The following is a 27,450-nucleotide window of genomic DNA, read 5'->3' on the forward strand; positions in this document are numbered from 1 at the left end:
AGAAGGGCAGAGGAAAAGGTTTTCTCAGTAAGAAGCATAACTGTGGCATTCTGTCCCAACAACAGAACTTCTTTTCAATAAAGGGTTTATTATGCAGCATGTGCCTGCTATGTAAATGTCCCATTGTTATCTACGGGAGAGTCCCTAAGGCCTGAAGGGAGAAGAGGGGCAGGACTGCATCACCCAGGCCCTGGCTCACGGCTGGAGATGGAATCTGGTGCTCCCCAGGGCTGGTCAGCCTGGGCAGTACCGGCCTTGCCGGGAGCGTGCGGCGGGAGGGGCCCGCAGGGAGAGAACATCGATCCCCAGGCACACACACAACCCCCTCCCGAGCCGTTCCAACGACAGCACGAAAGAACTGTCCTTCCAAAACTTGTGTGACAGAACAATGAGCAGCCAAGGCTGCACACAGACGCCGATTTCGGCTGTGCCAGGCGCAGGTCCCGGCGGGCGGACAGGCAGCCCCGACCCCGCCGCCCGGCATCCCGCCTCCCTCCCGGCACCCACGCGGCGGGCTCGCGGCCGCCAGCGCCCGAGGCCCCCGCCGGAGGGACCGACACCCTGCGCCTCCCCCGCCAGCCCAGGCGCCGGGCGGTCTCGACGCCTCCCCGCGGCACTTACACCTCGGTCTCCTCCGAGGGAAATCTGGGCGTCGTCCGAGCCTTCCGTGCTTGGGGGCGAGCGAAGGCGTGGCGGAGGCCGCGGGGTGCGCGTGAGCGGCAAGGCCGGCGACAGGGAGGGTGTGGGAGACAAAGCGCACAGGTTAGTGACCGGCCGCCGGCCGCCCGCCCGCCCCGGCCCAACCCGCGCCGCCCCAGACCCACCATCATGGCTGCTCGCGGCGCGCTGCGCCCGCCGGAGCCGCGGCCGGGCGGGGCTGCGGCGGCGGGCGAGGCTGGGCGGCGGCGGCGCCGAGCGCGCCTCTCGCGAGAGAGCGGCCGCTGGACGGAGGGAGGCACGGGCAGGCAGGGCAAGCGGGCGGGGAAGGGGGGGGCAAAGGGGCCCAGGGGGCCAAGCCGCGGGGGGAGGGCAGGCAGGGCAGCGGGCAGGCAGGGCAGGCGGGCGCGGGAGGGCCAGCTGACGGGGAGGGCAGCGGGTGCGCGCAGGAGGGATGGAGTGCGGCTTTGCGGCGGCGGTGGAGAAGGAGCGGGACCGCCCCGGAACGCGGCGATAGCGGCGGCGTGTGTTGCAGCGCCTCGGTTTCCTCCTGCTCTGCGGGTGTCGGGTTGGGGCTGGTGAGCACCGGGACCCGCGGGCCTGTTTGAGGTGCAAGGCGTTCCCGGGAGCGGCTTGTTCCCTGGGCTGCGCCGGGGAGCACCGGGACGCACGGCGGGCAGAGGCGCTGCTGCTGCTGTGCCTGAGCTCCTGCACAGCCGAGAGGCGTCGCCTGCCCGCGCGCTCACGGCGTTCGTGTGGGAGATAGGCTTGGCCGCGCCGGCCCTGCCCCGCTCCACGCGTTTGTACCAGCGTGTGTGAAACTGTGCAATGGCACAGCGCGAGAAATTAAGTGCTTTATAATATGGCTTTGATTTATGGGTAGTTACGTGACTAAGATTGACAACTGCCTATTTCAGACTTCGGAATGGAGCCTTTAAATGCCCTTGTGTCTAATGATAGTGGAAAAGGTCAGCATCCACAGACTAAACCAAGTGGAAGTGTGGAGGGTAGGGAGACCACGCCTGAGACTGCATTTCTGTGTGAATCAGAGCTAGAACGAACAAGAAACAGCCTCGGGGTGGGGCTTCATGATCAGCATAATCTCATCTCGGCGTTGCCGAGGGATGCGGGCAGATGGACATCAGCACTTCCAGGGGCCTGCGGTCAAGACAGTGGAGGGCACTAGTCCACCTGCAAATTAATCCTGCAAAAAATTTGCGGTTTCAATCCTAGTTTGTTCCACAGCCAAGCCCATAGTTAGTTGCACAAGCAGTAGTGGGACAGGACTACCACTTGCCACAGTAGCACTGTGGATTTAGATGGAATTCAGCCAATCGGGAAACTACACCTTGAGAAATGGTGCTCATGTAGCCTCAAGATAAGTGAAGATAAAGCATTCTGAGCTCTGTACTGCTTTCTAAGCAGTGTGCTTTGGAATTCAGAAATTGTCTCTTGGAAATTGTTCTTAGTGCTGCGGAAAGAGGTATTTGAATATGCATTTAGTAAATAATTTTAAAAGCTGTTCTTAAAACAATTTTCATGTATGTACTCTGTCTTTATACAGACACATGCAACATCATCCAAAATACTGACTTATTACTGGGGTTGAGAAAAATAAAAATATTTGACAAGGTACTGAGAAACAGTATGTGACCTGTTTAAACACTGGCCTTGACATTCTGAAGGGGTAAAGACAAAGTCACAGAAGAAATTGATTTCTGGGGGTTCACCTGCATGCGTTAGCATATGTGTATGCATAATCTGGGCTCAGTATCCTACTACCATTCCACAAAAACAAAATTTGGTGACAGATTGAGTTTGCTTTTTCAATGTGTATTATTTATTGTTGATGCATTTCAGTAGGACCAAAGAACCCAGGTCAAAGAGTTGAGAAAAGGCTTCATAAGGAATAAAAAGACAATTCTTTCTTCCAGGGAGAGCTAAGTAGGTCAGCTGACTGATCTGAATCCAGCAGAATGACCATCTCAGTTGCATCTACCAAAAAATAAGGTTATTTGGCTTTCCAGTGTGGCTCTGGGAGCAGTCTGGTCATGTTTTGGATAGCATGGAGCCTCATGATGGTCCTGGTCTAATGAAAAGTGTCCCTGTCCATGGCAGGGGGGTCCAAATCAGATGATCTTTAAGGTACCTTCCAACCCAGGCCATTCTATGATTCTCTGATTCTATGATATTCCAAAGCATCAGCAGTACTGTGGCTCCAAAAGTTGCTACCAAAACTGCTAAGCAGCAATACTATCCATGATATTAATCTTTCGCCCTGCCCTGATCAACTTATCACAGCTCCATGCCCTGCCCTACTTTTCTCCCCATGCTCCTCCCTGCTGGCAGAGCAATGCTTGCTGCATGCTGTTTCTGCTTCAGCAGCTGAGACACGGATCATATATGCCATGGGGACACCCTGGCTAGTAGGTAGGAGAAAAGCACTACCTCTTCTCAGTGTTCTTTTGTCAAGAGTCATCTTAAAAAACCTGCTCAGCAGTTGCAGAATCACAGTTGCCTTTGACAGATGAGTTCACCCCACCTAAGGAGTTTCCATCTTGGCTATTTGCACGTTCTCCTCTATGTCTACATAACAATAATAAACCAAGTCAATGAACTAAATATAACCCAGGAAAAATGAAATTACATGTTGTAACTGAGGCAATCTGACAGCCCCTTGGTACCACCATATTCTTACTCTCCTCCACACACCTGGCTGTCTACACCAACTCTGGTTTTCAGCAGGCCCTGACTCCTGTCAACCTGTCTCGCCAGCAGAAAAATTACATAGGATGAAGAAGGGGAAAACTGCTTTAACAGTGAGTTCCATTGACTCTGATAAACTGTATGGATAGCCCAAAGGAGGATGCAGGACTTTGAGCCCAAAAGAAAGGATAGTCTTGGTGCTTTCAAATGACATATTGAGAAATTATTCCCTTTACTAACAACATCTAACTTTTGCTCCTGGACACATTTTGACTCATTCGGCTACTCATTTTTGGGCTCCTTTTTCCTCTCTTTTTTCCTTATTTTTTCTGTTCAGATGCCATGTTTTCTTCAGCTGCTAAACTCTTGAAGCAAGGATCAGCATTCTCCTCAGTTTACACAGCTGTAAGTAGAAAGAGGAACCGATTCTGTGCCAGTTAGGGGAACTCCACTACACTATTGTAACCCATAGGTCTTCCGATTTTTTTAAAAACATCCACTTGCAAAGACCCATAATGTCAGTAGGTGGTGCTATGTACATATTTTTAGGAATTCTTTTCGGCCGAGGATTACCCAGCTAGTAACAGTTCCTTTGTGCTTGAGTGTGATATCCCTGAAAAACTAGAAGCCACACAATTTAAGAAATATTTGGCTTTTATCAGAGAATCACTGCAGAGATCTAAAGGCTTTCCACTCCCTGGCATCGTGTCATATAGTACTACCTGTACTTTATGACTCATCATGGAGTGATTCAATGGAGGCGGGCGTTGTACACGAGAGCTGTAGTTCTGATATTTCATTAGCTGGTATGTATTTTCTTAAAAGCGTGAGGAACTGTTCTTCATGCACTTTTTTCTTTTTGAGAAGTTTCTCGACTTCCCTCTCTACACTTAATTACTCTCATTTCCTTCAAACAACCTCATGTACTGTTCATGTGAAGCTCAAATACAGCATCTTGCAGACAAACTGTGGTCGGTGGGACTAACTTTTCTGTATGTCACTGACGGATTGATTCCTCCTTTTGTTTCATCTTTGAGATGAAAATACTTTATTTCCTTACATACTTCATTTAAATTTTCTCTACTGCCGCTAACTGAAACAATATTAAGGAACCAGATCATTCAAGCTGCCTTTTTTTTTTTTTTTTAGTGGCAGAGCAGATAATTACATTTTTAAAAGGTGAATCAACATTTACCTTTTATTTCTATATAAAGCTAGAACTTTAAAGTGTAATGTTTTCAGAAGATTAAGGCTGAATGAGAAAAAGGCTTCAAAACCATGTTATAAAACCTGTCTAAAAAGCTCAGTTAGCAGTAGAGGCCTTTTACCTCTTATGGAGAAAGATCACTTTACAGCAAATGATAACTCTCAAACTGATCATATTTCTTTAGGAACATGAAGAGGATGTGACCTGTAGGATTAAAAGAACAAAGAGGGAAAATGTATAATATTATAGAGAAGAGAGAGAAACATAGCTTAGTACAGTGTGTCTCTAGTAACTTCTAGATACTCTGAAGAACAGTAATTTCCATTAGAAAAGGAAAAAAATACCTGCTTCTCAGTGTGGAATAGACTTCTGTGAATTCTAAAGCATAATGGGGTGATATGCAAATATTAAGGATGTGCAGATTTCTCTTCAGACTGCAGGGATCCTGAAAAGGTTCACTCTATAGTTTTAAAAATCCTGGCCTCTTTGCACCAGGTGCTGACTATATGTATGCATATATATTATAATGCAGTTCATCACACTTCTTCCCCTTGGAAAGAATCAGATTCTTTCTTTTTAAATTTAATTTACATGGCATTATAGACCCTGTCTTTGTTTGCCATGAATGACTTAATGTCCATATGCAGCCACACTGATTCAGAGAGTGGAACTATCTAAAGCCTCATTTTTCACCAGTGCCATGAACTACTGCCAAGAAGCTGTAAGGGAAAGAATATATTATACATGTACATATATGAAAAATTCACTTATTCTGAGCTCTGAACCTTTTGAAAGTTTTCTTCTCCTTTGGATTGTGTACTGTTATTAACCTAATCATCATATTTCTATAACAGAATGTAGGCAATCACTGCTCTACACAAATTCTTCTTTAAAAAAGGGTGCAAAAGGATACTGCTTCTCCTACAGTTCCTATAGGATTGTCCAGGAAAGAGCCTATAAAGAAGTTTTCTCTTTCCCTGGTTCACAGGGATGCATAGAAATGTTTCTAAATAAGTCACAGACTAATCAGCATTTCAGCTATCTACTCTGGATTTAAATCAATTGAACTCATCTCTTTTCCTAAACTCCAGTCCCTTCTTCTTTATAAACGAGCTGAAACGTGGAGTACTTCAGAGAATATTCTGAGAGAATCCTTTTTTATCATTCTTCCCAATTGTTAATATGTCTTTTTTTAAGAGAAAGACAGAATTTCCTGCTTCACCTTTGCCCCAGACTAAGGGTTTTACTTGCACAAAATACTGGCATGAAATTCTTTATTGTAACAGAATTTATTATTATAACCAAAAGAGAAAAACCTTTTTGGTGACATCAAAGCTGAAAACAGGGGAATTCTTTTCTCACATTGCTTCTCAGGTTTTTAATTTTAATGCTGCCTGGTTTAATTCGTGGGTTGTGGAGGGCAATAGGAATGCTTTGGGATATCAGCCTCACCGTAGTCTTAACTCTGTCAATCAGTAACTGCAGTGGTAAGAGCATTATGGGAGACTTCTCCAAAACAAATTTATTACTTTTTTCACGTCAGACGTTGATGAATCTGAGATAAAAATACCAGAAGGCCATTTACAGCAGTGATTTCATCAGGACTAGCACTGATGATTCTTGTCAGGGCTAGGGAATAGTAAAACAGAAAAAAACCCTCAGCATAAATAAAGCCTTGTTGATGAAAGTGTGACCAAGGATAAAAAGCAGATTTGCTAACACTGACCTCATACACATCATTCCTCAAAGGCCAGCTCTGCCCCAGCAGGGCAGCACCAGGCAGGGAAGACAAAGCAGCTCTTGTCATGTCTTGTCACTGGTACAATAATGGGTATCAGGAAGGACTGCACAGTGCTGCTTATTTTATCAGAACAGACTGAATGACACTTTCTGCCTTATTCAGTAGATACCTTTTGTTGGGGACTATTAGTCATTATTCTTTGTCTTTTGTTCCCCTGCTATCTTATTTCCTTTTCTCCTAGCACCTTTTTTTTCGATTATTTTCCCCTCTTTTTTTAATATTTGGCATTTTTCATTCCTAATACTCATTTTCCTTCCAATCTGTCTCTTCCTTTTTGCCTTGTTAGACCACCCCATTCCACGCCCTGGTTTCCTTTGGTCTTGACTGAGGGCAACTGTCTGTTCTCTCCAGCTCATTACAAAATGACTACTCTCCCCTCACTCCCAAATCTTCAGGTCCTTCCTGTAATTAGTCCCAGCTCATTCCATTTTTGTGTCTTGTTACTCTCAGTTGAAGATTCAGTCTTCTGTTCTTCTATTCGGCTCCTCACTGGCTTCTTGGTCACTTGAATTTCACTGTTGCTCTCTTTCATGTCTGGTATGTAGCCACAGTGTTCTGAGTTCTCTGAAAATCTTGGATGTCTCCTAGCACGTCCTATGAATGCCATTAGTAGTAGAGCATCACTTGCAGCTTGAGAAAATGTGATTACCACTAACATGCTGTGCTGGAGGCAACATTCACAAGCCTGGCCAAACACTAACCAGGTGTTCTTTGTCTTCCTACACGTATCAGGTGAGCCATACTGACCAGCATCCTGAAGATTTTCTGACAAAAGTAGTCTCATTCAAAACGATCAAAGTCAAGAAAAAAACCCAAACACATTATTTCTGACATATGTTTATCAGAGAAAAAGCTGAGTTTGATAGATGCCCTCAACGAGCATTAAACCACCAATCAGCTGAGGCATTACTTAATGGCCAGGAGTAGCTCTTCTAATATGATGTCTGACTCAAAACCAAAGCTGCTTCCATCTCCAAGTAAATCTGTTGTGACATTTATATTACAGCATAGTTACATGGGAGCAGCCACCCTAAGACACATCCTATGTTTCATTTACAGTCTCAAATGCCTGCTTGCTCAGAGGTCGAGCAAAAAAAACAATTCTATGCTGCATCCAAATGTGTTCCTTTCTTTGTAGTATCTTCAGAGCCAGAGGTGTTAGGGCTGGCTTGAGGGGTAGTCAGAAAAAAAATAAAAATCAGACATTGGCTGGCCAAGCAAATCACCTTCTTGGTTCTTTTTTCCTGACTTAAAAGCTATGGAGATGCAGATGTTTGTTAATTTTAAATTGTGTTGGACAGCCTGTTGCAATAAGTGGCATGGGTTAAAATGGAGCCACACAAAGCACTCACTGTTAGGCTTCACTGCAGTTTTACTTCCAGCTGTCTGCTTTTGAGTTACCATCTCCTGAGACAGCTTGACTTGACTGATGGTGTTCTCTGCAAACAGCCAAGATGTGCAGGTCGATGGTAATAGCTGCACGGAATAACTGATTCCCACAGTGTGACCACCAGCACTTGAGCTGCAGCCCATGCTTCCAGACAGGCCAGTTTTGTCTGGTTCACCAAACTATCTCTCTGGATCTGGAGATGCTGAACGTGAAACAACCACAGAGTGCAGTTTGGATTAAGCTCATTGTCATCACTCAACTCCAGCTGGCAACTAAGAACCACACAGCCGGTGGGGTGGGAAGGAGAATCAGAAAAAGGCAAAACCACTGGGTTAAGATAAGAGCTGTTTAATAATTGAAATAAAGTAAATTATTATTATTATTATTATTATTATTATTGTAATTAAAAGGGATATAACAAAAAGAGAGAGAGACATAGAACTTAAAAGAAAAAAAAACAGTGATACACAATATAATTGCTCATCACCCACTGATCAATGCTCAACATGTCCCCGAGCAGTGCTTGGCGCCCTTCCAGGTAACTGACCCAGTTTATATACTGGGCATGACATTCTATGGTATGGAACATTCCTTTGGACAGTTTGGTCAGCTGTCCTGGCCATGCTGCCTTTCAGCTTTTTGTGTACCTCCTCACTGATAGAGTATGAAACAATGAAAAGTCTTTGACTTAGGGTAAACACCATTTAGCACCAAATCTGTGTGTTATCAATATTATTCTCGTACTGAATCCAAAACACAGCACTGTACCAGCTACTAGGAAGAAGATTAACTCCATCCCACCTGAAACCAGGACACCCATCAAAGGCTATGCTGCTGCTGGAGGGAAACTCATGTCCCTCCCTTACATGTCCCTACTCTCTCTGCTGTCCCAGTGCTCCCTTGGCACAGCCCAGCAGCAGAGAGATGAGAGAACTGACTCAATTTACCTGCTTTTCTTGCAGGATCAGTTTCCAGGAAGTTCACTTGAGCCAGCATGATAGGGACATAGGGGGAATATTAAGGGTAGCTCAGTGCTTTCCAGCAGCAGTGCAGTTTTAGGCAGGCTCAAACCAATCAGGAAACCTCTTGTGGCATTACTAATGAATTATTTCAACCTGCACTTCGGGTACATTACAATAAGGCACCCTGCTGTGAAAATCCAGTGGGCACACCAGGAAAAATTCAGGTGGCTCCTGCTGTGGTGTTTTGGAGTAGTGCAGCGGTTTTCACCGATGGACAGGATGTGCCATCAGGCAAACACACTGAGCCCATCTCAGCACAAATTCATCTGGGATAGCTTGCATCACAAGGGAGGTCTGCACAAAGCATGAATGGCTACAGATAACAAAAGCACTTGTCCATCAACCTCTAGCCAGCACAACCTTATGTTGTTGGCCAGGCCAGGCTATAATCTGGAATGAAAGTTAATGAAATAACATTTGGGTCTCCATTAACACTTTATTGAGTTGCAATATCCTGCGGTCAAGGCAAAGATAATATGATACCAGAACTGTAATTCTGTATTTGAGCAGAAACAAGCTTGTGTTGCAATGCAGGGAACTGAAGTGTTTGGTACTTGAGATGTTGACCTGTACTGCATGTGGTCAGAAAGAGAGATACTTGTAATGTTCATGAGCAGGTCCAGGATCAGCTCTTCAGAGAAGACCTGACCACTGTAACAGGATCAGATCTTCAGAGAAGAACCAAGCAGTGTTACAGATGCTTTTTGTCCCGGCTGGTTAATGTGTGGTGGAGGGAAGGAAAGAAAGCACTGATGCTTTGACTTTATTTTGTTCTTTTTCGACATTCATGCCTTTTGACTTAGGGATTTTTGCATCTGAGTGGGTGGATCTGATGGTGAACAGGTGAACCAGCCTCACAGAGAATTTTACACGTGGCCAAAGGCAATGCTGGGCCACATAGGTGGCTCTGCAAACAGAATTTGAACCAGCCTAAGAGATGCTTCCAGTCCTCCCACTGGGATGAAGGCCTGTCTTTCCCAAGCTACAAAAATAAATCCAGAACAGTAGTTTGGGTTTGGGAAGGTCAGCTGTGTTAGCCTAACTGCTATGTTCAGATCTGTCCACAATTTTCACAGCAACTGTGACATGTAGGGCCAAATTTCACTGATATATGGAATAACACGGACACCAAAAATTCTTGTATCAGGGCAATGTTTGACTCCATGCAAAAGGCAGGGAGTTCAGAGTCCTGTTCATTGCTGCTGAGGTCTCAGATCCACCTGTTATCCTTCTGCCTTGTGGTAGTCACTGTACAAGTGCACAAAGCAATACATACCAAGAGTGGAGCAGGGAGCTATGCCCTAGGACTGGTGAGGCATCCTCATCCAGGCCAGGGGAAAAAAGGGAATAAATTCAGATGCTCCTCTGGAATGTGTTCCTTGCACTTTTTGTGTTAGGACTCTTAAAGACAGCTTTGGCACTGCAGAATGGAGCTACAACCTTAAATAATCTCTATTTTTGATAATTATTTCAGGGATATTACCTACATATACCAGGCAGTCAGTAATGCCCCTCCGTCCACTCAACTCTTCCACTAGTGCAAATCAATGTTTTGCCATTAAAGTCAATGGAGCTTTGCTGATTACACGAAGTCAAAATCATTATGTACAGTTTACTGGCTCTAGTCATTTGATGATACTCTACAGTGGGAAATCTTTTACATCTGCTTCTTTTATAAAACTCAAAGGACCCATGTGGTTTCAAGTCATTATATTTTGTTCTAGTCTCACCTTCTCAAAAAAAAAAATCCTTTTGTTATCTCTTACTTGAGGGGACAGCTATGACTAAGTGGCTGAACAAAACCTTCAGATTTACCAAACCTGCAATGTAGCTCATTTCCCAGCATTTAAGGCAATGCTATTCTTGGAAGTCACACTTTGAAATCTCCTCACTGGGAGAATCAGTGCTTAGGAGAAAGGTAGGCACCAGTGTAAAGCCCAATTGCAACTGCACCTAAAAGTTTTATATTAAATTTTGCCTTTCACTTCTCATAGAAAAAGTTTCTTTGCTGTATTTCTTATTTTACATCTCTATATGATCACCCAGCTGTAGCACTGAAGACTGAGGAGTTCCAGTAATATGTCTTGGCAGTGGATTCCCCCTCCAGTCTGGGCTGATCTTTCTGAACTCTCGACTTCATGCAATCCTGTGTCCCAGGCATACAGGCACAAAATCAGCTCTGAGCCACCAACAGTTACAACTTTTGCTTAATCATAACTACTTTATCTTAGAGCGTACATTAATTTCTTCTCCATAAAACACCCCGGTGTCCTGTAGTTGTACAATACGGTATCAAATCCTGCAAACACAACAGAACTGAGTTACACCAAGTTGGTATGTGTTTGGCAAGTTTATGGGAAAGGACAGCAAAAACTGCCGTACTGGTGATACATTAGGTGCAACTCTTCTCTCTGCAATGGCTGTGAACCAACGCTCTAAGGTACATGGGCCTCTGATTTCCACATAAATCATAAAATATTTTGGCTGCTTTTGAGATGTGATTGTGTGCTATGTGTAATCTCTGTGATGAGCTAAATCAAATTACGAGAGTAAGTAAGGTTGAACCAGTTTCAGTAAGGCTCTTTGTTAACTCTACACATTTTCAGCTCAAGTGCCATCCCAACATTCTACCAATTCTTCTAACCCCCCCCTCTTTGGGTCACCTGCAGTTCACATTTGGTTCTGAATCTAAAACACATCAATGCTGAAATTTATTTTAAGGATGTGCAACGTCACAGCAGAGTCTGATTGATTCATATTGGGCAACAAGGCAATCATGTGTGGTCCACAGTGGGACAGCACACTTCATAATGGGAAGTTGGTTAAATAACGTTTATAGAATTTGTGAATGCTACCCACAATAACATTTATAGCTGTTTCATTGTTTTCATATGTCCCCTTTTTGTACATTCGTACATTTCTGAAACGCTGTTCAATAATTATTAATAGAATATTATAAAATAGTTTATTATGTTTTAATTATTAGCATTTTAATTTAGAATGAAGTACCAAATATTTGGGGTTTAATTTATTAACAGTAAAAGCGAGATACCAGTCTCTTATTAATTTTTAGATATAATCAAGAAAGGGAATAAATGAACTAGGCAGCTGCCAAAGCATGTATCTCTGAGCTGAATAATGATCAGGATTTTATGACACATTTGGAAGGGAAACATAATAAAAGATAAAGTGGGAAGTAGGATAAAAGTACCCACTTATCATGGATAAGTTGTTCTAGACTTGTTTGATATATTTATTTGATAAAATTATTGCAGGTTCTTTACAGAAATAGACACAAATCTTGCTGGGCTCCTGAATGTACTTTGTATAACAGTAATTAACATGAAAATCAAGACTACCATATGAACTGTAAAGCATATAAGAAACTGACTGAAGAGGAGTCATCTGTCAAGAGAAAGGGTTTTTATTAATGGAGTTTCCTAGATTCACTCTGGGAACAATTTTATTTAATCTTCTCATTAATGACCTTGGCACAAAAAATATGAAGAAAATGAGAGAGTGAAAACTGCAGACAACACAAAACTGGAAGGTACTACTGATACAGAAGAGGACTGGAGTATCACACAGGAAGACTTTCATGACCTCGAGGACTGCAGTAACAGAAATATGTTGGAATTTTGTAGTGAATAATCCAAAGTGACAATGTTAGGGGCCAAAAGAAATTTCTATGAGAGCAGAGGAGAAGAAAGAATTATATGTACCAGTCACATGATATAATCAGACTTCTGTGGAAAAAGGCATAGGATCCTGCAATGCAGAGAAAGCAATGCATTAATACCTTCATAACCCGTAGTGATGAGGCCTGGTCAAATATGTTCAGAAAAGACAGATTCAAACTGGACCAGGGACCAAGAGGTGCTTCTAGGACAATTAAGGGGTTGAAGAAGGCTATCTTACTGGCAACATCTTGGTGTGAGCATATAAAAGAAGGGGATATAAAATCAGGGAATTAAAAAAAAAGGAAAAGGGAAGGTTATTTAAAGTAAAGAATAATACAGGTACAAAATGCCCACCAATAATTAAAATAAGGCTTCAAAACATCAAAGCAGGATTCTGGAAAATCTTCTCCATCATAGTAGCAGAAAGAAAAAAAAAACAAACTAGTTTTAAGTTGCACTTTTTAAATTTGGCAACAGAAAGAGGAACAGGGCTATATGGCTTTATAACAGACAGTGGTTGGAATGAAAGCCCCATTGGGCGGCATCATTCCCTGTCAGCCAGATTTGGATAGAAAAATTATGTGGTGCAAACTTTCACATGCACAGCATGGAGTCCTGACCTGTACCACACCTGCTTACTGCAGGTTTGGAGCTCTGAATCAGACTTGCAGTCATTTTGGGTATGGACAGAATATGGGTACCTTTGTGTACCTGTGTACCTTTGGCTGTGGCAGCCCTATGCTTCAGCAGTGCACAAGCCCAGACAATTCCCATGTGAAAAGTGAACGAAGTAGCTTTGACCTGTTCAGAGAGTCCACTCTGCAAGCCCTGGTAACATGGTGAAAGCTGTATTTGCAGCAGGAATTGATTTCTATAGAAGTAGCCTCTCTTGCTTCCCAATCTGTGAGTATGTGGAAATATTTCTTGGCATCTCATCACTAGATCTTAGGCTGAGAAAAACACATTCATTTCTGATCAAAGACAGTGATTGAGGGATAGTTTCTGAAGGAAGTAAATTAAACTCATGGTGATGTTAAGACATCAAAATAAATAAAGGATTATTCTGACAACTGAATCTGATTCTCCATAAAAACCCCACCAGGCTTATTAAAGAGAAGCACTAAACAAACAACAGAAGTAAGGCATGTGTGAGATGTGGAGATGTTCATGTTATGATCTCTAAGAGCTGAATCTACAAAGTGCAGAGTGAGCTGGATATGATGATGTATCATCACCACAATGATACAGACATTACTGTGTCTGATTTCTAGATGTCTGCTCCCTAATCACTAACTAGTGATGAACTGTACAAAACATTTGTACAGTTCTGGAGGCAGAAACCAGGAAAACGAGATCCTGACCAGCAACCAGTGTCCTTCTGCTGCATTCAATATGAGGGTGACTGTGTATTAAAGCACTGATTTGTACCTTGGCAGCATCAAAGGATGAGTCTTGGCCATCAGACCAGGCTGTCACATAGGAACACAAGTGAAACCCCTAACCTACAGTCCAAACAGAGACTGGAGTGAGTCTGGTTAGGGCATTAACAGGTGAATTAGAACCATAACTAGTCACAAGAGAGATGAAGTCAGGCTTCTTCCATAATGAGTGGATTTTCTAATGTTTTTTTTTTACAGTTTTGTATAAAAAAAATGAAGGGAACTCACCCAATTATTAACTGCTATGGCAATAAGACTGGGCTGTGGAATGTTTGTCCTGAATCCAGTGCTGTCAATGTATGCTAGTCACATTTAAAGTACCCTTACTACACTGGGCCACTAGGGAGACTTGGTCAGGAGAGCCCAGCTTCTGCCTTATAAATTGGCCTTGATGTCAATGCTGTTTTCTGAACTTAAATTCACAAAAATGAGGTGTGCTTCAGTGTGCATACGGAACACAAAGAGACAGTACATAGGTGCTGATCCAAAAAAGGCCATAATAGATATAAATGTACACATGATAAAACAACAGCGTTTATAATTGCATTTGGTGCATTTAAAAAGAAAGCACTATTAGGTTAAAGTAATAATGCATATTTAAAATAACCTTTTGATTAAAAGAATCATGCCTGCATTTCTTGGACTATACTCAGTCTGGACTATATTATCTTTGTTGTCTAAAGCTGGTAATCTGTGTTGCCCTGAAATATGCATAATGCTAGTAAAATATTTGGCTTTATCTACTGTTCACCCAGAGAATTCCCCTGCTGCCATTAACATCACACCATACTGTTCTAATGATTCCAGACACTAATGAACTTGTACTATGCATTTCTAACTTCTGCTGATTTAATGTAGCTACCCTTAATTATGCCTGGATTACATCAATCCTGACAAAAAAATCCCCACAACTTCATATATACTTAGCATATACGTGCACTGGTGGAATTTCAAATACACATCAGGTGAGCTATTTTGCCTACTACTTTTGTTTTCTATCTAGCCTACAGTAAACTCATAATTTACTTTTATGCTTAAAACACCACTAGATACAGTTCACTTGGAATGCTAACAGAAAGCTGAAGCTGAGCAAACCAAGATTTCTCACTAATTAAATGAACAAAGCAAAATCCAAATTCTCTAGAAATGCTGGCCCTTAGATATTCAAAGTTCAGTGACTGTGCTATACATGAAGCATGTTTGCCTACACCCTTCAGAATACTATGGCATGGCAGGATTCCCAGTCTCTGAAAGCTTGTAGTCAGGCCTTCAGAATCTGAGGAATTCAGTTAATTCATATTGTGGATCTTCATGGGGGAAGGGTGGTGAGAACGCTGTTAAAAGGGGTGAAGTGAGGAAGCAAGAGCTGGAGTCAGGCATGCACATGTCTGATGTGTAACTCCAAATTTCACCTTAAGTTAAACACTAAAATGCCTTTACATGTCTCGTTTGATATAATCAGCAGCTGAGATTAGAGGGACCAAATTTCACCACTGCTGTACAGGAGTCAGAGTACTGAAAAATACACATTTTAAAGTATGTGTGTAACAACAAGCTGAGATGCAAGTGATCATTGGCCTTTCCAGATTTTTGCCTGCCAGCAAAGACACGTATGACTGTGTCAGAATCAATCACTACATACCAGAGACCCAAATATCCTATGCTTCTGATCTTTGTTAAATACATCGTGAGTGGAGATATCTGCTGTGTAATATATGGACAGACACCGTCCAATTCTTCTCAGAAGAGCTGGACTTACTGTACCAGATGTATGTAATACAATAGCTCGGAGTGACCTGGAAATGCACTAAGCAACATGCAGGGGCATGTTGGGTGTCATGAATCATAAAATTGTTTAGGTTGGAATAGACCTTTAAAAGCCATTAACCCAGCACTACCAAGTTCACCACTAAACCATGTCCCTAAGTGCCACATCTACACATCTTTCAAATACCTCCAGGGATGGTGACTCTACCACTTACCTGGGCAGTGTGTGCCAAAGCTGGACAACCCTTTCGGTGAAGAAATTTTTCCTAATATTCAATCTCAATCTGTCTGGGTGCAGCTTGAGGCCATTTCCTCTTGTTCTGCCAGTTGTTACCTGGGAGAAGAGACCAATCCCCACCTCACTACAACCTTCTTTCAGATAGTTGTAGAGAGCAGTAAGGTCCCCCCTCAGCCTCCTTTTCTCCAGGCTAAAGAACCCCAGCTCCCTCAGCCACTCCTCATAAGAACTTGTGCTCCTGACCCTTCACCAGCTTCATTGCCCTTCTCTGGACCTGCTCCAGCACCTCAATGAATGCTAAGTTTAGCTTCTCCACAGATATCCTGCATACCAGATGCTGACCAAGGCAATTCTCAGAAACATCTGAAATATTTCAGGCATTGTACCTCCCTAAACAAGCAAAAAAAATTTTTTTCAAAATAAGTGAGAAGTGTAGTTTCCTAAACTCACTGTCTGGTCGGGCAGATATAAGCACCAGTGGAGAAGAGGGGGAGCATTCAGCCCAGCTTCTGCAGGAATCCCCCTCTCATCCCACGTGTCATTAGATTGCCTTCACTGTGTTGTCAAACAGCACCCTCAGATGGCCCTATTTCATATATCATCAGACACTGGGGTTTTTTTATTATTAAGATTAGGAAAAAGAAATAAATCCTCACTGCATTGCTGTCAGTTTCTAGTGCTTGTGACTGTAGAGAAAAGCCCAAGGAGATGAATAAGCATAATGCAAGGTTTCAGAAAAGGAAGCAGATGAAAACTCTTAGAAGTTATTATATTAATATAATTTCTGATTATACAAAAAGTTACTTCAAAATTTATTGAACCTTTTCTTATTTTTGAACATGTAAGGTTGTAATATGGCTTTAATCCTTGTAGCAGTTTTCTATACATTTGATAATGAGTTTTTCTTGATTTTACTATGAAGCGGTGCATTTGATGATGAAACAATGAGCCATACAATTAATTTTCAGGCTTCTATGTTGATACACAGTTTATTTCACACTATTCCTACAGCTTCATTTTTCAATATACCATAAATTCATGCATCTGTAGCATCTTCCCATTCTCTAAGTATTTAACCACTTTTGTAGAAGTTAACAGCTGAAATCAGATGCTTTAATGATTGCAAAAAACGGCAGTCCAAGCTTCTGGAACCGAGGAGAGCATAAAAGAACCCATTATGGCAATTTCCCATCTAAATTGTGGAGTCTGTATTTCTGAGTTAAACCCCATGGACAGAATGGAACTGTTCAAACACCTCAAGAGATTATTTTAAACTGTTTGCCACTTTGGTAAACTGTAGCCAAGTTTACTCCTTGTATAATTTCTTTATAAGGTTTCATATTTTTAACAAGAGAAACCAGTAAATGGATCAAAAGTGGGGTTTGGGTTTTTTTCTTGTTTGCTTTATGTTTACGATAAAGACTAAAGGCAAAGGTAAGGGAAAGGCTTGGGTTTGTCATTTACCTTTTAAGGAGACAAAGACACAGCAGGACAATTATACCTGTTCAAAGGCAACTAAATGTTACTGTTTATGAAAATGAGAAATTCTGATCTGAGAATATTTTTTATTCCATTTGCATACAGTATGACTTGTAACTTCACTACCATTAAATGCATTTTACATCAGTGACAACAGATACTGTGTCACCACAACACCCTTTTTGAGCACTCTTCCACACTGCACCCAACAGATGGAAAAGCAGGTCTGATAACATTACAGGAATTGCCGAAAAAAGATTATGTGAAATGATTGCTTCCATAACCTTTACTTTAATTTTCAGCCTCATAAAAGATGTATTTCTTCAGAAATGCATTTCCGCTACTTGGGAATCACACACAACGTATGTGAGAACATTGAAACATTGATCACAGGTAGAAATATTCTGTATTTATCTGGAGAGCTCCAAGTTTATAACAATAGAAAATGATCTCAGACTAATATCACAAAGTAGCCAGAATATTTAACTCTCTCAAATGGTGGTGCAATGTTGATGAGATGGTCTATGATTATTTCAGGATTAAGCACTACAATAATAATCTCATTCCCATTGAGTGCTCCTAAATACTCTCAGCAAACCCATTTGTCCCTTTTCCTTGACTGTGATCCCATCTCTGTAGAAAGAAATAGCTCCATAAAACTGGGTCAAGCAAACAGTTTACTCTTTCCTACAGAAACTATATATGTTATATACCTCCTTCCTTTGATAACAATTTAATCCAGTCCAGGTTAGACTGAAACACGATGCAGTGTGGGGAAGGTGAGAATACCAAAAGCAAGTAACTCACAAAAAAGAAAAAACATCTTAATAGGCAACTTTAAGAATAAAAAATAAAGTGTTAGCAGAGAAAAATATAAGCTTTGAAAAGTTACTAATTTTTTCTCCCAAAATATGCCCTTTGGCAATTAGTAGTTTTGATCTCATAGCTCAAAAATATGTGCATGTTCATATTAATACCGTAAAACATGACTTACAAAAATCCTATATTCTTGTCCATTAACCACTGAACGTGATCCAACCACTTTTTTAAGAAGAAACTGAAAGGATTTGTATTTGCACACAATGTAAGATGCTGATGCAAAGAGAAATAACTCTTCTCATCTTCCCACAGTTTGGTATTGCAACAGAAAGACTGGTTATTAACACCATTGCTAGAAAAAAAAAAAAAAAAGAAAAAGAGGTAAAATATTACCCTTACTATTTTCCACAGAAAACAGCTGTTAAATTAGTGTAAGATTCTGAATTACTATCAGTGTTAAAGACATTTTTATGTGTCATTATTACTTTTTACACAGGATAACTGCAGATAATAACAGAGCTACATGCTTCTTGAAACTGGTGTGCATAAAGCTATTACTGGAAGTATCTCAACTTTATATTTTGGTATTACAGCAACCATAGTCCTAGTGTTTCCAAAGCTGTCTTGGGCTGTCAGACATTCTGACTTCTGAAGCAGGGTAGAGCAGGAACGAAAGAGAAATTCTAGAGTAGACACAGCCTCATGATATTATGGAAGTGTTGCAGGGACAGAGCCGGAGTGCCAGATCCTCAGACTTTTGTTTTACCACAGCTCTTTTCTGGAGTTTTCCAAGACAAATGCACAACTCATTTGACAAGATTACGTTTTGTACCTGCTAAAACAGGTAGAATAGCTGAAAACAATCATGATACCTGCATGTAATTGGAGTGCTGTATTTTGGCCTTATGCTGCACAGTGGGATGAGAAGCATTCTTTTCTCCCTTCTGGTAATGAAGAAAAAAACAAAATTAACAGCTGAGATGCTTGACTGTATTACCCTAAGAAAAAGCTGTAATTGCAATCTGCCCATTCTATTCAGAATGAAATAGAAAGTGAAATACTTAAAACATTGATACCACAGTGACCTCAACATCTTCCAGGAGAGAAAATTTATCTAGCTATGCAAGAAAGCAAAACAAACTGCTCTGATGTGAATGCTCCAACACTCCTTCAACCCTATCACAAAGATCTATGGCAGGTGTTCAGTCAGGAGCTCCCTGGAAGATCACTTGACTTTTAAGAGAGTTGTCATCCTCTTTGCAAAACTGAGACCAGGCAATAGAAATAAAATGGATTTATATTATTAATAATTTTGATGATGACGACTTTTAAAGGTTGCCCATGCTGTGTTGTGAGAATTACATTGGCAATGCTGAACTCCAGGCAGTTAAAATTGTAATGGATTTGAAGTGACTGAATTAAAATAATAATGAGATCAAATCAACTGCCAGATTTATCAAAAGGTTATATATCTAAATATAGCTTGTCCTGAAGATACTTCCAACCATTGCACCTGTCAAACTAAACTGATAAAACCAGCTAGAATCAAAGCCAGGTGTTTTGTCAGAACAGGTAAAAAAAATTAATTAAAAAACATTAAAAAGTGGTTACCACAGTCAGCTTGTAAAGTCTTTATCTGAGCAAAATTAAGACATTTTTTCTGTTTCCACAGATTTTCTGTGTTGGGCTGTTGCACACAAACCTCAATGATCTGACCTTCTCATCAGAATAACCCAACAGTCAGAGATGGCATGCAGGGCCAAACATGCTCAGTGGCCAGGCAGACTAATGCCATGCATTTGTTTCCTATGGGTGTTCTACAAGATGCCTTTCTACTTTAGTCACACAGAATAAATATTGTTTAGGAATTCTGGTTACTTGGAAGGAGAGTTCTGGGAACTGATTTTGAAGTGTGGATGCAGAGAAATAATGCAGCACTACAAAAGGAATTCATCAACACAGACAAATAAAAGCCCTCGGGTGACAGATTCTGCATCAGTATATTTGGTGAAGAGCTAAAATTATACTACTGCTTCCTAAAAGAATGTATGCAGGGAATGAATTCTGTGGACCAGGAAGTGTATCATCTTTTAAGTCCCACTTCAATAACAGGGCTAAGATTCAAAAATATGACCATGACTTATATTTGTCACTCACAGTCACCTAATTAAGAACTACACCCATTCATTCTCACCCCCCATGTAATAGCTTAATTACTGTATTTGGTGTAACCAAAACCCACACATTTTTAAAGGATTGTTCAAATGCAGCTTAGGTGCATATCTCCATATGATATTGCTAACCAAGAGCCCTGCTGTAGCAGGGCTTTTGTAGGAGTAAACCACATTTCATTGACACAGAGCTGTGTTTTCACGTTTCATTGCATGAAAGCATTGAGACAGTGACTGTGGAATCAGTATGTTCAGACAGAGCAAAAGATAACATAAGCTCAGCCTTTACAGCTGCAAGCTCCTGCTGAAATTAAAAGGAAACAAATCCTCTGCTGTAACCCCTTCCCTCCCCACCAGATGTACAGGTCTCTATGGAAAACTGCTGCTTCTAAGCCTTCCTCTGCCTTTCTGCACCTTGGTTTCTATATGCACATTCCATTTTCTGTTGAAACAGCCAAAATGGACGAAAAGCTTAGCTCTCACATTAGCCTTAATAGAAGGTCACAGATGAAAGCAGTGCTGCCACTAAGAGGAAGCAGACACAAATAAGGCTCTCTAAACTGGTTCTCAAAATCACATCTCTTTTTTCAAGCCAATGTATACCCTGCAGCTGTGCTCGCCAGAGACTAACTGATGCTTTTAACTTTCTGCATAATAGAAAAGCTTTCGAGGAGCTTTTATTACAGCGGTTAGTTTTTCTATATCAAACCCCTACAATCACAAACAAGAGAGGGGAAAAACAGACACTAAAAGGTACAAGTGGAGATTGTCCGTAAAGCTTTACAGAAGATGGCGGGCAGATGGTAGGGATTTGCAGTGACACAGCTGTTTTTAAAAATAAAGAGGTGGAAGAGGAGAGGCATGATTACAGCTACACATACATTCCTAAGCTTGTTCACACAAGAATAAAAATTAAGCTACAGCAGGAAATTGAAGTTTGTGTATTATTTTGAATTGACATTTAGAAACTTTTAAAAATAATCAGCAGGACCTTCAAGTTTCTTTTCCAATCATTTTCTATTTAACTATGATGCAAAGGTGACAATAGAAACATCAACCTACAATGAGATATTAAAAAGACAATCACAGAATTCTAGGACTGTCAAAATTACTGTGCCTCCAAATTAGCACATATTTTTTTCTGTAAGCTTTACAATATAAAAAGACAATTCTATTAAATCATCAAACAACATAGATTATGTTACCTATTTGACTTTCCTATGAAAGGATTTAATTTTTACTGTAGTATTTATTTTTCAGATGTCATTAGTAGAATGCACAGATAAACAAAGAAAGGAAGAGTAAGATGTATGGGGGTTATTGCAGATTTAACAGCATGGGAGGTGGGGCAGGGAAATGTCCAAATTCAATAGGGTATCAAGCACTGGATATTGATTTTGAAAGAATAGAATATTTTTTTAACTAAGCAGTAATTCGTATTAAAAAACTTCAAAATGACACCTTGCATTCTTTTTTAATGCATATTCTCACATATGCCCCCTATAGTCACATAGAAAGTTTATGTTAGGTAAACACTAAAGAGATTGTTAATGTACAGTGTAAAAGTCTGCCTTCTCCAGAGAATCCAGTGAAGCTGTTTCTAGACAGCTTTGTTTACAAAATTAATTCTCTTCCAGATAATCAATTCCTAGATCTCAGAAATTTTACTTTTAACAAGAGATACCAAAAGGATAATCTTTTTATCATTCTTCATCAAGTCACCTTTTTCAGACTGCATCAGTTCACTTTCTTCCCAGTATTAAAAAATGACCTGTCAGCATACTTTTTTTTAATTTAATCTAATTTTGTGAACGTGTGTGCCAGGATCCAACAAAAGAAAAAGGTTATCCAGCACTAACGCACTGAAAACTTCTTTATAGCCATCTCCAGAGCCACTGGTGCTGGCTTTTGCTACAGCTGGGTATTGAACTGAATGTGTGGCAGGTGAAACCTGTTATGAAAATCCAGCTATTCCACCACTTCTCCTTTCAGTGTCTAGGCTGCTCCCAATCCGAAGACAATAGCAAAGAGATTAGTGTAAGTGCTGCCCAGCACACAAACAAACTCAACAACTGAAGACATTTAAATTAACTTTATTTATACCAGATTTTCAAAATCAGAAATATTTCAAAGAAATTCAATACTCATAGACAGGTGCTACATTGATGATCTTTGATCCACCATTAGTGCCATGTTTTCACTCTACAATCATTAACTCGCCACCACAAACTAAGAGGAACTTACAGAAGTTTATAAAAAATAGGCAGACAATGAAAATTTGGTTTATACTGGAATTGGCATAAAAGAGTAAAGCTTATTATCAAATTGTGGCAACTGCTGTATTCCATCACTCAAGGGAATGCTACAGCAGGAAAACACTCTTCTACTTCGAGAAACACTTTGGGTTTTAACTGAACATACTCAAAATCCACTTCACGATGTGACTAGGAGCGATTCTTACACTCAAGTCCGTGTAAATTTAAGCTTTCCATTTCAAAAATCGCCACAAGCATAAACCTCACCTACACACTCTAGTCTTGGACTGATTTCCCTTTTTGGAGAAATCAAACCCATATGCCTATACCTCTTCCAGGATTTACCAAATCAAACAGAATAACTGCTGGCTTTGAAATACTTTTTTTAGAAGAAAAATGCCATTTCTGCACAAGCTACTCTCATGAAAATTTTATTTAACATTTCTTTATCAATAAAATAACTGAAGCCAAGATACCGAAAGTCACGTCTACACGGAGATACACAGAAGATATTCAACTTGAGAGGATTTTCCTCCACTTCTCGATCACAATGAGGCCCTCACCATTTTGCATAATGACAGAAAACAACAGCTGACAAACCATTTTGGAACAGATGCCAGCTGTCTCTCATTTGCTTTATATAATTCAAACAGTAACAGTTCTGTAGCACTTTATTGGTTTTTGTTTGGTTTGTGTTCATTTTTGTTTGTTTCTTTTAAAGCCAAGCCATCTGAATTGGACCCCTCATCAGTCAGTCAGTAAGTCATTTCAAGAACAAACTGAAGGCAGGCTGATCCTTTTGGATCCAAAACTTTAATTTGGTAGGAATCTTACAGAAATACAATTTGTGCTTCAATTTCATAGCTACTTGGACTGAGTGAATATACACCTAAACTACTTTAAATAAAAAAAAAAAGTAACCTTTAATATTCAACTGAGAAGCCACAGACGTTTTTCCAGACTGTTTGCAGCAGAGACAAACAATAAATTTAAACACAGTACTGCTTAAAAAAAGTTTACTGTCTAAAGTGAAAATTCGAATGGTTTATTAAAATTTAACATTTTCCATTTTGGCTTTTTCTAAAGAAGCAATTTATCCATTGTGAAAAATCAGTTAAAAGATAATTGCATTTTACTGTACTGAACTCAAGTCAAACATAAAGCACAAAGATCTTTACATTGAACTGGGCTTTGCACACAACATGAATGATCAGAAATAGACTATTTTGAGAAATAAAAAGTCAGGGGTTTTTTATCTAGACAACATGCATACCATCAGTTACTTCTCACCCTTAAAAGGTACCTGAAAGGAGAGTTTTGTAGAACAAAACCAAGACTCATTAATACACTTAGTAAGTCAGTGGTCATCATGCCTTTTTAGTTAAATTCTAGTAAAGTTTCGTCTACATAGAACAGCTAACACAATGAGGTGTGCAAGTCATAGGGATAGCCAGAAGCCTGAAACAAAGTCTTAAAGTTCTACAGGACAAGAGAGCCTAAACACAGCACCACTAGGTTATTTAAACTATATAAAAAGAAATTTTGGATTATCATCTACTTCCTTGTTGAAAGAGGGGTTATGGACTGAACATAAAGGGCCCATATTTAAAAGCTCCGCAGTTCTACTCTACCAACTTTTTAAAATAAGGTAATGATAAAGAGCATTCCTTCTAGCAGCATGTACAGTTCAGCTGCCAGTGGCTGCCTAACAGCACTCCTTTACGCATACCAGGAGAATCATGTCCAGTTTTGCCATTTGTGGATAACGATGACAAGATACAAAAGCATGTGTTTGCCATAAATAGCTCTGGCTAACGGAGGATTGCTCACACAGAGCAGATCAAATTCTCTATAAGGAGAGCATTATTTGGCTCCCAGCCAAAACACGTCCCCAATGCAAGCCTCAGTAGTGGCAAACACTTTCCAGTTCTATTTACATAGAAGCTAACAAGTAGAACGGTTCATTTAGGCTATTTCTTGTACCAAGTCAGTCTTAACTGCAACACTTGAGAAACAAAAATTCCTTCCTGGCTTCATACTCTGCACATAACTGTCATTACACATCATCTTACCGAAAAAGGCGTCGAGCTCGTGCAAGGTTTTACTCTGGCATGTAGAACTTTAAGAGCATTCAGGTATGAAACACACTGCATGGTTAATTACTTCGTATTTTTACATTTCTGACACAAGTGTTTCATGGAAATAATGGTCTCCAGTAGTGGTAGCTTCTTTACTTGAACGGTAAACTAGGAGCAGGTCCTTTATCGAACGGTCAGAACAGAGACACAAAGATTTGTAAAGCAGTGCCTAAATCAGTATTAAAAACTTGCATTATTTAAGATGAGATTAATGATTGTTTACCTTTACAATACTTTCCACAGAAGTTATTTGAAATATGCTTAAACACTTAAAAACTATATTTTCCAATGAAAACAAGGCAACGTTCTGTAATAAGCCACAAGTTTTATTGCAACGTGGCCAATTTTTGATCTCAAAAAACAATGTTCCATTTAAGGCTCTTTTTAATACAGAAATTGCCACCATGACTGATGTTTTACAAAACTTTAGTGTTTCAAGACTCACATGGTAAACAGATAACTTCTACTCCTGTTCAGTAGTGTACATTCAATGGAAAACAAAAGGCATCGTAACAGCTACTTCATTTATAAAGATATGCATGTAACAGGAATGAAACTGAGGTACTACAATAATCTGATGACACAGTTACAGCAACTTAATTGGCATTCCTTTGGGAGGGGGCGGGTCAAACATATTACAAAAAAGTGCTTTAAATGCATAGTGTTGTGTGCTGCCATGTCACAAAAATAGGCTTGTCAAGGCAGGTGAGGTGTATGAATGCACAAGAGCCTCATGGAACTGCAATCAAGTGCAACTGTAAGTAATACTGTATAGAGTCTACCATCCGACCAGTGGACAATACTTTCAAGGCATTCAATTAGCTTACCCTTTGCTGTCTGCTAGACTATTTACATTAACTATCACATTCATTGTACATGTTGCAAGGAATGCCTGCAACGTCAGTTTTGGCTAAGAGTATGACGTGAAAGCATTCCTTGGATCCTACATAAAACTACCAGGATTAAACAGTCTAATGGCAATCACTGGTAGGCTGCTTAACAATGACATCTCCTTCAGGGCAGTAGGGAAGGGACTTATTTTTTGAGGAGGGGAGGGGATGGGGAGACTAATACTATTCCAATTGAACGAGCTGCAGAAATGGAAGCTCCTTAGATCCAGATGGCACTTGTCTGTCTTTTTATAAGGGTTTTCCTTCAAGTGAAACTACCACGTTGCCTCCCAATTTCTCTCCAAGTGTTGAACGGTCCTTAATATCATCCAAACCATTTACTTGCCACTCATGTTTAATACCTGAAAGACAGACGGACAACAATGTACTTGTGAGAACCTCTACATCTAAATGCCAATATAATTAATGAGCAAAACATTTTTAGGTCAGTACCTGTAAATTTCTTTTTAATGGCATCTTTAGAGCTTGCGTAGATCATCTTGCTTTTTAAAGGTGCACTCTCAGGAGCCCTTTAAAAAAAGAAGAAAACCACAACAAAACAGTTATTCAGTCATCCAGTGGTAGCTCCATGATATTCAATTTTAACAGCAAGCTTTGCTTTTACACACCAGAATATAAATACCAGGTCTTCTTTCTTAGATTCCTTTGTCTCATATGTGGCATCATACAAAGCATATCGGCAATCATTCAAAGGTAGCAACTTCACAAAGGCTGTATAGGGGTCCTCCACAGTATCTCCAATGTCACCAACCAATATCTGCTTTGATTCCTCTACAATTATTTGTTTTTTGTCATCACTTAAGCAGAAGAGAACAGCTTTCTTTCTTTTTTTAATCTCTTCCGGGGTTGAAGATTTCCTTACTTTCATGTCATTAAAAACCTTTATGACTTCATCATTCACTGTTACTCCAGAAGCCTGTAAAATGAGATCAAAGGAATAATTCAAACAGCAAAATTAACACTTGCTAGAAGAGGCGATAGCCCACAGTGCTGATAAAAGTCTGTCTGCCCTCATAAGAATAAAAATAGTATACTCAACCTGAACACACTACAAATTTAAGAGTATTTGCAGGATTGGAGCAGAAGATATAAAGGAGGTATATATTTGGTAGTTTCTTGTTGCAGATCTCAGCATGTTCAGCTGCAATTATGGATAGCAATATCATACAACTAGGCACACAACTGTACTACTCAAGCAGTTTTCCTTTACCTTATCATGCATTTGGCTTATCTGGGGGGAGGGGATGAATAGGGATGGGGGTAAGAACTGAACATATGGGAGGAGTTTATAATTTTGGGTTGGGATGAGAGAGGGGTCATTCATTTGGGGGTTTGGTTTTTTGGTTTTTCAGTGGAACAAACGTTACAGCAGCAGCTCACATCCAGCATTATCATGACTCTCATTTTGTTGGGTGAGGTAAGGCCCTACAAGCAACAGAAATGTTTTCTGCATTGTGTCAGCTTCAACACCACGCCTTAAGAACTCCCGAATTTTACTTCATACTGCTGCGAGATTATTGTTTGACTGCTCTTCCTTCATATAAAAAAAACTGTTATAATTTTACAATCGTTACAATTGTACAGCTCCCCATAAGGCTCAGAAGCTGTTCAAAACACGAGCCTAGAGCAGGAAGGAAACAAAAAACCAGCAGGGCAAACGGGGAGCTCAAGGCAAAAGGCAAGTAATTTAGCAAACCCCACTGCGAGTGAGCGAGCGAGCTCAGCCCATCTGCAGCGCCCTTGCTCTCGGTCCAACAATTACATCTGCCG

The 27,450-nt window shown here is 40.5% G+C and overlaps 1 protein-coding gene across 1 annotated transcript; it reads right to left on the reverse strand.

Moving 5' to 3' along the window:
- Positions 1 to 22,453: 22,453 nt before the first annotated feature.
- Positions 22,454 to 26,743, reverse strand: CFL2 (cofilin 2). Its single transcript, XM_008924992.3, has 4 exons — positions 26,720 to 26,743; positions 26,289 to 26,596; positions 26,113 to 26,189; positions 22,454 to 26,021 (listed from the first exon to the last, which is right to left on the reverse strand). The coding sequence occupies exons 2-4, from the start codon at positions 26,546 to 26,548 to the stop codon at positions 25,909 to 25,911; spliced, it is 450 nt and encodes a 149-aa protein (XP_008923240.1). The 5' UTR covers positions 26,549 to 26,596; positions 26,720 to 26,743; the 3' UTR covers positions 22,454 to 25,908.
- Positions 26,744 to 27,450: the final 707 nt, after the last annotated feature.

Source organism: Manacus vitellinus, unplaced genomic scaffold (genome assembly GCF_001715985.3).
Source record: "Manacus vitellinus isolate BGI_N305 unplaced genomic scaffold, ASM171598v3 scaffold_6_pilon, whole genome shotgun sequence".
Classification (NCBI taxonomy): Eukaryota; Metazoa; Chordata; class Aves; order Passeriformes; family Pipridae; genus Manacus; species Manacus vitellinus.

Bases quoted from the DNA above. Each gene is read 5' to 3' on its own strand.
- CFL2 (XM_008924992.3), bottom strand. From the start codon at position 26,548: ATGAAAGTAAGGAAATCTTCAACCCCGGAAGAGATTAAAAAAAGAAAG. The intron at 26,190-26,288 runs GTGTGTAAAAGC...CTTTTTTTAAAG, and splicing joins GACCTGGTATTTATATTCTG to GGCTCCTGAGAGTGCACCTT. The intron at 26,022-26,112 runs GTACTGACCTAA...TCTGTCTTTCAG, and splicing joins CATTAAAAAGAAATTTACAG to GTATTAAACATGAGTGGCAA.